The following is an 11,948-nucleotide window of genomic DNA, read 5'->3' as shown; positions in this document are numbered from 1 at the left end:
TAGTTGTCTCTGTACTTCTCTTCATTCCTCAATCGAATCTCAAACTGATAATAGCACGAAAAAAGGAAGAAAAAAAATCATCTTTTTAATCTCTTCTTGATTTCCACCTCCAATAACTCAACACCCATTTTCTATTTTTGCCAAAATCTCATTTATTTCTATTCTTTTCTTCTTGAGTCACTTTGAAACTGACACTTCTCCTATCAACAGTAACACCTTAACTATCTTCACTTTCATCAGGTACGGTGCCTTCTCAGATTTGAGAATTTCATTAAAAATTTCACTATAAAGTGCCTATTAGATTCATATATGATAAATCTAGCTTGGTGCCTATTAGGTTGTGAGTGAATAATGCTATGTTTGTTCTCAACATTTTCTTAATCTTTTACTTAGATGTAGATGAATAAAGCTAGCTTGTGCTGAACTTCAGATTTTTAGATTAAGGGTGTGTGAGAACTGAGAAATTTACTTCATTGTTAGCTGATTTTGCCCCAATTAGATTAGCTAGAGTGTAGTGGATGTGGATTTGTGATTTTAGATATAGTGGCTTGACTCGGTCTGATTCGATTCGATTCGATTCGTGCAAGATTAGTTGAATTCTAGAGGATTTTGGGATAGTGGTGAATTTAGAGTGAGTGATTGATGGCCATTGCAAAGTTGGCTAGGAAAGTGAAACGCCCATATGGGTTATGGGTGAAGATGACAGCTGTGACAATGTTGGGTTTGTGCTTCATCTTTGTGTGGGGGGTGTTCTCGAATTCGTCTTCGTCTATTACCACACAAAGGGAAAGCTTTGAAGACATTATAGAACCTTCTTCCTCCTCTTCTACTTCTTCTAAAGGGGTTCAAACACAAACACAACTACCACACAAGAAGGAGGAGACTAAGGCAGAGGAAAAGCAAAATTTTGGTGGCGTGTCGAATAAGGAGAAGGATGTGTTGGGGGAGGATGAAAAGAAGGGTAATAGTTCTGCCACCGTACCTCCAGAACATGACAAAGGGGTGGCACCACATAAAAGGGTGCATAAGAATGATAGAGATAAAGATAAAGTGAGAGCAAATGAAGTGTCTGAATCTGATGGTAATGATGAATCAGAGGATAAGGAAGAGAAAGAGGAGAGTGAAGGAGAGTTGGAAGGTGAAAAAGAAGGGTCTGATCGCGACGGTGAAGTGGGTGTGGATTTTGAAATGGATGATGGTGGTGACAGTGGTTTAGCTGAATCTTTGGATCAGGATTCTAAACTGTTTGAAGATGGAGGTGTGGGAACAAGCAAGGGACAGTTTAAAGGGCCATTGTTTGATCCAAATGCTAGCTATAAGTGGAAATCGTGTAGTACTCGGAGCAAGCATAACTATATTCCTTGTATTGATATTGAAGTTGGTGGTGGGAAGGTTCAGAGTTACCGTCATACTGAGAGGAGTTGTCCAAGGGCGCCAGTAATGTGTTTGGTTCCTCTTCCTCATGGTGGATACGGGTATTCGCAACCATGGCCTGAGAGCAAATCAAAGGTACATGAACTGAAAAAGTTAGATTAAGTGTTGGTGAATTGAAGTGTATGTTCCTTAATGGTATAAACATCTTGTGTCAGTGCAGATATTGTTCAAGAATGTTGCACACCCGAGACTCGCTGCTTACATGAAGAAGCATAGTTGGTTGGTGGAGTCTGGCGAGTATCTTACTTTTCCACAAAACCAGTCTGAGTTCAAAGGTGGGATTCAGCACTATCTTGAGTCAATTGAAGAGGTAAGTTTTCTATTAGGGTGTAGCAACAGCTAGAGTTTTATTTCACAAACATGAGATATTGTTAGTAATTTGAGGACATGAGTTTTGCATTTTCCTAGGAAGCATCTAGTTTCAAGCTTGATGTTTATGTTGCATCTTAAATATGTTTCCACTTGTTGTTTACACAAGCACACTGATTGATCAGTGATATTTTCACATTCACAAAGTGTGCTCTCTTTAGGAACAATATGATAGAAATGCATCTGTGCCTTTAACAACACAATTATTTCGGAGACGTTTTGAATATTGTTCTGAATATTACAGATGGTACCAGACATTGAGTGGGGAAAAAATATCCGTGTAGTCCTTGAAATTGGGTGTTCAGATTCGAGCTTCGTGGCTGCACTTCTTGATAAAGATGTTTTAACATTGACCCTAGGCTTGAAGCATGATCTAGTGGACTTGGCTCAGGTGGCACTCGAGCGTGGCTTTCCGGCAGTAGTTAGCCCTTTCGAAAGAAGAAGGCTTCCTTTTCCAAGTCAAGCTTTTGATGCTATTCATTGTGGGGGTTGCAGCATCCCTTGGCATTCGAATGGTTTGTGTCCATGTCTTTGCACTTTTTTGAAGTAATGGTTCTGTTCTCCAAATTCCACTTATCATATTACAACAATAACTCAATTTTCTCCTTGTTTCAGGGGGTAAGCTTATGTTTGAGATGAATCGGATTCTAAGACCCAGTGGATACTTTATTATGTCGACTAAACATGATAGCATTGAAGAAGAAGAAGGTTGGTCAGTCTCACTTTAAATCAAACTGTTTCTTGGAATTCATTATTTTCTTCACAAGTAACACTGATGATCTTTTTCTTTTCCAGCCATGACTTCATTGACAGCATCTATTTGTTGGAATGTTCTGGCACATAAAAGTGACGATGTTGGTGAAGTTGGAGTTAAAATATATCAAAAGCCTGAAGGAAATGAGATATATGAATTGAGGAGGAAGAAAATTCCACCACTTTGCAAAGAGAGTGAAAATCCTGATGCAGCATGGTATGCTTCTGGTACATTATTTTGCCAAAACTGCTTCATGATTTATCCAACTTGGCTTTCTACTTCATATGACATACCATATTATCTAAATAGGTATGTTCGAATGAAGAGTTGTTTGCACAGCATTCCAATTGGAATTGAACAACATGGGGCAGAGTGGCCCGAGCAATGGCCGAAGAGGCTTGAATCATATCCTGACTGGATAAGCAACAAAGAGAAATTGGTTGCTGACATGAACCACTGGAATGCTGTTGTTAACAGGTCCTATCTCAATGGATTGGGCATTAACTGGCCGAGCATCCGAAATGTAATGGACATGAAAACCATCTATGGAGGGTAGGCCTGCGAAACAACTCGATTTTTTACTTGATGTGAAAGTCTTAGAGCTTGTAGTACAGAAATACTTGTATGCTATGCTCCTAGATCACATTTAAATTCTCATTCATACATGCACTAAATATACTTAAGGAGCTGCATATTTTTTTTTCTTTGATACATATTTGAATGCACATGAAAAATATGCTAGAAACATGGTTGATGATAATTTGTTCTGCTGTGAAAACACAGATTCGCTGCTGCTCTCTCTTGGTCTCAACCGAATGTCTGGGTGATGAATGTAGTATCTGTTCACGCGCCAGACACACTTCCCATCATTTTTGAACGCGGCCTAATTGGTGTCTACCATGATTGGTGCGAGTCATTCGGTACTTACCCAAGAACATATGATCTTTTGCATGCTGATCATTTATTCTCACGGCTCAAAAACAGGTATCAATATGCAATTTTCCTAAAGTTTCAGTTTCCAAGTGTTATTCCATGACATCAATTTTAGTTTCACTTCTTGTTCATAGTGAAGTTAGAATTATTGTGAGTTTTCACCTAGAATTATATGTCACAAAATACTAACTTATGATATGGTATTAGAGCTTTTAGAATTCAAAGTTAGATTAAGTTTTGAGATAGTGATGGTTCATGACATTATTAGAATCGACCGAACATCTGCATACCACTCAATAACTATCATAGGATAGACTCTGATACCATATTATAATTGATATAATACGAGTAATTCTATCGTATTTTTTTGTTTGCAGCATTCATATTAAAAGAAAAATAATAATAAATTAAGGATTGAGTTTTGCAGGTGCAAGCAACCTGTATCTATTGTTGTTGAGATGGATCGAATGTTAAGGCCTGGAGGATGGAGTATCATACGTGACAAAGTTGAAATTCTTAATCCATTGGAAGAAATACTTAGAAGCATGAAATGGGAGATAAGAATGACCTTTGCTCAAGACAAAGAGGGTATCTTATGTGCACAGAAAACTATATGGAGGCCTTAAATTATTAATCTTCTTCCTTATATGCATCATGCATCAAAGTTTCTTCCTTTTACCACACCATAGAATTCACAAAAATAGCCAATTCGGCTTAAATCATCAAGACCTTCATTCATTCAAATTAAAGAGTGAAAATTCACGTGCATTTATTTTTGTGTGAAGATGATAAGTTAAAAATTGTTAGATGATACTATTATCTTCATATAAAGACAACTGCATGTGAATAATTACTAAAATTGATGAGGGGGTTTTTTCATAGTCATTCTCCATCTAACAAATTCAAATGATTCTATACCTGTTTTTATTTTTACATTTTTCAACCTCCATTTGTATATTAGATTTTGTAATAGTTGTATTGAAAAGTTTAGTTATTATTGGCTTAATGTTATCTTCAAGCGTTGTAGTGTATACCAATTTATAAGCCAGTTTAAATCTTATAAACCATAAGATTATTTTATGATATTTCTTAAAGGAAAATAATTAATATATAAAGAAATTTATATTAAGAAAATAAAATTGGACACTAACAAAGAGGAAGTAGATTTATAGGAACAATCTCATGGTAATTTAATTTAATTTTTTTTTCTTTTTGACAGAATTATTTTTTGTTGGTATTTTATTTTTGTTTATGGTAAACTGAGCCCAAAATACAAGTCCCAAAAAACAATGAGCCCATTAAAGAGGAGCCCATAATGTATTGGGCCATCATGTTTAAATTAAAGCCCATTAATCATACGATTCGTTTCATGACGTCGTCGTCTTCTTCTTCCCCATTCCTTTGTTTCAGTTTCACCACCGCGCGCTGCAAGAGAAAAAGGAAATACCTAAAATGCCCTCTGCATTGTCTTCTTTCCCAGCGCGTGTGACGCTACTCGCTCTCTTCTCCGCCACAACCTTCTACTTCCTCTACAAGTCTCGCCGCTTGCGCCACCTCAAAACCCTCACTCTCTCTTCAAAACACACTACACGTGGCAAAATCCTATTCGTTTCACAAACCGGAACTTCCAAAAACCTAGCACAGCGCCTCCACAATCTCTTAGCCTCAAACGGCGTCGTTTTCGACCTCGTAGATGCTCAGAGCTACGAGCCCGAAGACTTACCGAAAGAAACCATAGTTCTCATCGTTGCTTCGACTTGGGAAGATGGGAATCCACCTTCCGGAGCACGTTTTTTTGCCACGTGGCTCGCGGAGAGCGTGAAGGATTTTAGGGTTGGGGCGTTGCTTCTGAAGGGTTGTAGGTTCGGGGTGTTTGGTGTGGGGAGCAGGGCTTATGGAGAGAGGTTCAATGCTGTGGCTAAGGGTTTTGTGAAGCAGATTAGGGATTTGGGTGGGAGTGAGGTTGTGCCATTAGGGGAAGGTGATGTTGATGGTGGTGAATTGGATTTGGATTTTGAGAAGTGGTGTGAGAAGGTTGTTGGTTTTTTGAAAGGCAAGGTTTTGGAAAATGGGGCTAATGGTAATTTGGAGTGTGGGGTTTATGATTCTGAGGAGGAATCTGAAGGAGAGAGTGATTTGGAGGAAGAGGAAATTGTTGATCTTGAGGACATTGCTGGGAAGGTGCCACCAAGGAAGAAGACGGCAGCGGCAGCTGAGAGTAATGGTAATGGAAATGGAAAAGTGAATGGCCAAAGGGAAATGGTGACTCCAGTTATTAGAGCTAATTTAGAGAAGCAGGTATAATATCATCATTGTAATAGTATTGGTTTCAAATTGCAGATACAGTTGGTGTTGCTATGGTATTGTAACTACTACAATTGCTAAAAATTGCGGAATGTGATCTAAAAACCATTAGGTTGTGCTTTATATAATGACATCTATGAATATAATGCCGTGCAGAAATTTGCTATTTGCAAATTATTGGTTTAGAGAAGCAAGCATATTAGACTTTAGAGTTTCATATATTGGTTTATTGATGTTCACTGTCAATTTGCAGGGGTATAAAATTATTGGTTCGCATAGCGGTGTTAAGATTTGTAGATGGACCAAGTCACAGCTTCGAGGACGGGGTGGTTGCTACAAGCATTCATTCTATGGTATTGAGAGCCATAGGTAAAGTAACTTGCCTTACTGTGCTCTTTTATTTGTTTTAGGTACTGTTAGTTTCATTATGCTTGAGGTGCTACAACTTTTAGATTTCTTTTAGATGGCAACTATAGATATTTATTCACTACGTTAGTTTCATTATGCCTGAGCTTCATAGTTTTTATAATACTGCGCTCTGTAATGTAAGAGTAAATCTCATCACATTGTAGTGTATCAATAATTTTAAAAAAATTAACAGAAAAGGAAGAGAAGGTAATAAATAAATATATGGAAGAAAAACATGTGGTATATTATTGTTACTTTGGCATACTGTAGTAGCCTTACTTTTATTATCCAGTCATTGTATTTCGGAATCATTTTCACTAAACATTTGCTTTTGGTTTTCCCCTTTTTTTTTTTTTTGAATGAATAGGTGCATGGAGGCAACCCCTAGCCTGGCCTGTGCAAATAAATGTGTTTTTTGTTGGAGACATCACACAAATCCGGTGGGAAAAAGTTGGCAATGGAAGATGGATGATCCAATAGAGATTGTAAATTCTGCAATAGAGATGCATTCAAATATGATTAAACAAATGAAAGGAGTTCCTGGTAAATTTATGTTTTTATGCTTGATAATTTCATAGTATGAAGCTATGTTGCTGATTGATGAACCCACACAGTTAGACAATAGAGCTGACAAAAAAGTTTCCTATTTCAATATTTTGCTAGGGGTTGCACTTTTATGCATGTAATGACTTCAGTTTTAGGACTCACCTCCAAATATATGCATGTGTGCTGTTGTGGTGGGAGAATCAATATCTTTGTCATCACTTAAATTGATCCACTCTACTTACTTTTTCGTAGGAGTTACCCTGGAGCGACTAAACGAAGGTCTTACACCACGACATTGTGCATTATCTCTTGTGGGGGAACCTATTATGTATCCAGAGATAAATACACTTGTGGATGAACTGCACAAAAGGAGAATTTCCACTTTTCTGGTGACAAATGCACAGTTTCCAGATAAAATAAAGTCAATGAAGCCTCTCACCCAGGTTTTGTGTAGCTTCCAGAGTTTCACATCTTAAAACATGCTTGTTATACAAGCCAAACTTAATTTTCTTGTCTGTGTCTTGCAGTTATATGTCAGTGTAGATGCTGCAACAAAAGACTCCTTGAAGGCAATTGATAGGCCACTCTTTGGAGATTTCTGGGAACGATTCATTGTGAGTCCATTTTAATTGTCAGTGAAAAACTGTGTGAAATTATATTCTGATAACAAATCATCACAGTAATCAATAACAATAAGCATAGGATGTAAAATGTGTAATTTCACTTACAGTTTTATAGTAGTTTTCCCGCCTGATGTTGCCAAGCTCTGGTTTGGATTCAAATTGAGGATCCTTAGTATATGGTCCCTTCATCCTGTATCAATTTATTTTATGTTGCCATTTGATATTATTCTATGTTCCCTTGATCAACTGGTCTATTATGTGCCAGGATTCCTTGACAGCCCTGAAGGAAAAACATCAAAGAACTGTATACCGCTTGACATTGGTAAAAGGTTGGAACACTGAAGATGTTGATGCTTATTACAAGCTCTTTAGTATTGGAGAACCTGACTTTGTTGAAATCAAGGGAGTTACATATTGTGGCTCGTATGCTTCTTCCTTCTCTTCTGTGCACCCTCTTTGCTCAAGATATCTTCTCATGTGTCAAAAGCACCATTCAGTGACAATTATCTCTTGATTTTCTTTTGCAGCTCTGCCACATCAAAATTGACGATGGAAAATGTGCCTTGGCATGCTGATGTGAAAGATTTTTCAGAGGCCCTTGCTCTGAAAAGCCAAGGGGAGTATGAAGTTGCTTGTGAACATGCTCATTCATGTTGTGTTCTCTTAGCAAAGACTAAGAAGTTCAAGATTGATGGCAAGTGGTATACATTCTATTTCTGATTTATTTGTTTAAGTAGTGCATGGAAATTGCAAACCTTACTAAACCTAGCGAAAGATACCATAAACTAGGACCAAATACATGACCTTGTGTAGCAAGCAATCATATTGACACTAGGTTTAAGCATTTGTGTAACATGAAACTATACAAGTAAACCAAGCTTTAGAAGATTTGCTCTTTTTCTCCAACCCGGGGTTTTACCGACCAGGGTCGCCGGCTACATTGGGCAATACAGCCAAAATGTCAGATGGATGTTACTTGGCTATGTCGGACAGTCTGATACAGGGCTGTCCGAATCTCCAGAAACTCGAAATGAGAGGCTGTTCCTTTTTCAGTGAGCGTGCACTAGCCATTGCTGCAATGTGCCTTCTCTTGGTACTTGTGGGTGCAAGGCTATGGTGCCTCTTCTTCTGGACGCGATCTTTTGGCTATGGCTCGCCCCTTTTGGAATATCGAGTTGATTCCTTCTAGACACTTGGCGGTAAATAATAATCTGGAAATGCCAGTAATCATTGAGCATCCGGCTCACATTCTTGTAGAACTTCTTGCTCTATTTGCAGTATTAGGGTTTTCATTTTTCACTGCAGTTCCTAGACAATAGTCTTTTAGTAAGGTCGTCTTACCTTTTTTTTTGTGGTCAGATAGATTGGACAACCCCCAATGCTAGGTATCACAACACACTCACGCTACACACACCCACACAACACTAAAAGGCTCATATTCAACACTTGGCACATTCACCAAGATTTGAACCCGGATGCAAGCATATTAAAAGGCATATGGTTTTATCAATTGAGCTAGGGCTGTCTTCTTGTAATTTTAAAACTCTTTTACGGATCTACCAACTCAGTAATTCGGTTCTCTCTTAGCTGACGATGCTCAATTTTGTGAATAAGATGATGCAAGAGTTAATTTTTCCATTTGAACTCTTAATCAGACCTTTAATCTAATTTAATAAATAGAATACAAGATGTTATTATGTTACCTATGTATGATTTGGTTGACTATCTTGGATTTTGATTGGGTACATAGAATATTCCGGCCAATAAGAATAAGACAAAAAGCTAGAATTTTGTTGGGGAATTTTGGAATTGAAACACTTATAGTATATGACGACAAAGTTTTTACATCAGGTCTATAATAAGTTCAGATAATTGAAAATTTTGACACAAAAAAAAAAATAATTGAAATTTTGAATACGTTAATATTTTCTAATGAAAAGACTCCACTCATAGGACACTTATTTTTTACAAGATATATCATAAAATATTTAATCGTGTTTTATTTTTATTTTTTTTCATTTTTGGGTCAGAGAATATGTTCTAATATAGGTAAGTTTTTAATTTAAACTAAGAGAAGGTTTTTGTTTTTTTTTTTTGTTTTTTTTTTTTTTAAAAGAGAGCTCGACACATTAAACGTAAATCTTATTACAGTAGAAAACTAAGAAAATAAACAAATAAAACAGAGACTAAAGTACTCAACAAAAGGTTACCATATTCTTTGAATACTTTTGACTTATAAAACACACAAAAAAAAATGATGAAAGCTCATGAGCTTTTGGTTTTTCAAATGTATCTTTTTATAGATGCTGTGGGATGTGACACTTCCAAAAATTTATTTGGTAAAGAATAGAATTGAGTGAAGAATGAAGATATTTATTAGATTTTCACTAACTTGATGATTCGGGACAACATCCTTGCAAGCTTCATGGCATTGATACAAGATGACTTATTCTCTGTAGAAAACTAGAAATCATTGCATTTGAACAACGAATGCCACACGAATCCAAGCCTTGCGTTTCTAAATCAGTACCTGCTTTACTGCAATTTGTGGAAGTTACACTTGATGTCAATAATTTTAAAGCTTAGTGCATGCACTCCGTTTGGTGCAGAAGGATTATGGAATGAAAACAGGGGAAATGCAGAGGAATTGATTATCGACCTATCATTTATCCTTAATACTTTGCTTTAAATTCCAAACTTGATTTGTCAACACTCATCAGATTTGAGGTAGGTTACATCTCCTTAACAACTTATTAGAAGAGATAAATACGCTAAACACAAGCCCAATTCCAATTCAGGGATTCCTAATCGTATCATTTTAACTACACTATGTGACCTTATACCTTTTTAGAATAAAAATAACAAATAAAAGAAGAAGGAGGAGAACATGCCTGACATAATAGCATCATTTTATAATTAAGTTATTATTTGAAATAAATAATTATATAATTTTTTAAAATATTAATAATTAAATCTTATTTTCTCCAAATCATTCTTTTTAAAACACAGAAGAAAAAATTAATTTTTTTTTTTCAAACCAAGTACTCTAATTCTCTCTATAATAACTTTCACTCCTCCCCATTTTTTCATCGTCTTCGCGCCTCCTAAAATCGTTCACCCTAACAAATAATTAACTTGAACATACTTTGATAAAAGTGAATCCATAAAATCTCATTCCTATTCAATTTTCTATTATCTTCTTTGACAATGATATATCATTCTTTATATCAGTTTCATCTAGTAAGATTAAAATTTTAGCATGAATAGTTAGATTCATTTAAATTTTTGAAAGTTCATGGAGTTTATAATTTGGTAAAAATATCTTAAGAAAATGAGAAAAAATAAAATAAAATGATATCCAAAACATTCAACTATTTTAAATTAAAATAACTCAAATTATAAATATAGTCAGATTAAAATAAGATCTAATTAAACTTTGTTTGATCACACAATTCAAGTAGTTCATTGGATTCACATCATTTTCTTCCACTTTTGATTTGCTCCCCACAGCTCTTCTTACTTCTTCTTGGGCTTTCTTCGTGACATTTGGGTTCTTAAGGAGCTCAGCAAAAGTCCATTCTAGAGTTGTTGAAGTAGTATCACTTCCTCCAACAAACATGTCCTGGAATCATAAAAATGGCTTAATAATAACAGGCATTTGGTTAAGAATATAAAAATTTATTTTTTAATAAAATGATTTATCAATTTTTTAACAAATGCCTTAATGCAAAACCTAGTATAATATGCTCTACCATTAATCATGCAAGAAAAATTATTAGAAATCTTAACTCATCTATAAATATTTGTTAGAAAAATGATTAGATTTTGTTAAGCATTCCTCCATAAATATTTTATATTTATTTTAGAGATATTCAAATAGCATGACTCTTTTGTGTTCAAATTAATTGTTCATTTTGAAAATTCAATTTGGAAAACTAAACAATGTTGATTAATTTTTTTTCCCTACTAGTAACCTTATTAATAAAAGAGATAAATGATAAAGAGAATAAGTGTAAGAATAAAATGTTTAAATAAGAGTAATTTTATATACGCATTTAAATGTATCTAAACTTAAGCTACTATTAATTATATTTTTAGTTTATATACATAATTATAACTTTTTTACCAAAATTATTTATCAAACTAAATTATTGGATCAAACGCTTCTAAAATAAAAAAAAATTACTAAAGTGAAAAAATAGGATTTAGTCCTACTCAAATCAATTTAGTAAAATTCACACATAATAAAAATTATGAAGTTATTTGGGATTACATGTTTTATTTTTACTTTATTAATCTCTTCCTTCTAGAAGATTTTTCCCCAAAAAATTATTTAAGATATGTCATTAAATGCTTTATGATGTTACTTCTTAACTTCTAGCTCTCATTTCCATATGAAATTATGAACACATGTAGTTCTGTTAATATACTTTCTCTTCTATTTTATATAATTGATGTCTATTGTATAAGGCAGAAAAATAGGGAAAAAGAAAATTAAAGACCTTGAGAATAGATAGCATATTGTGACAATGAAATCACATTATGATTTTATTGAATCCAAATTAAACACAAAACAA

General features: G+C 35.0%; 1 protein-coding gene across 1 annotated transcript; it reads left to right on the top strand.

The window, feature by feature from the left end:
- On the top strand, positions 24–8,080 carry LOC107631972 (probable methyltransferase PMT28; the record flags this gene model as incomplete). The annotated part of the gene is given in 15 exon segments (XM_016335577.2): positions 24–1,509; positions 1,595–1,744; positions 2,048–2,318; positions 2,419–2,511; positions 2,599–2,773; positions 2,867–3,109; positions 3,341–3,541; positions 3,918–4,078; positions 5,229–5,788; positions 6,048–6,163; positions 6,570–6,745; positions 7,001–7,191; positions 7,276–7,362; positions 7,637–7,794; positions 7,899–8,080. Coding segments are annotated over 15 exon segments (3,631 nt in total), but the record flags the coding sequence as incomplete, so codon positions are not given.

The sequence above is a fragment of the Arachis ipaensis genome, chromosome B03 (genome assembly GCF_000816755.2).
Source record: "Arachis ipaensis cultivar K30076 chromosome B03, Araip1.1, whole genome shotgun sequence".
Taxonomy (NCBI): domain Eukaryota; kingdom Viridiplantae; phylum Streptophyta; class Magnoliopsida; order Fabales; family Fabaceae; genus Arachis; species Arachis ipaensis.
Note: the sequence above shows the minus strand (reverse complement) of the source record. Positions and strands in the feature narration are given on the sequence as shown.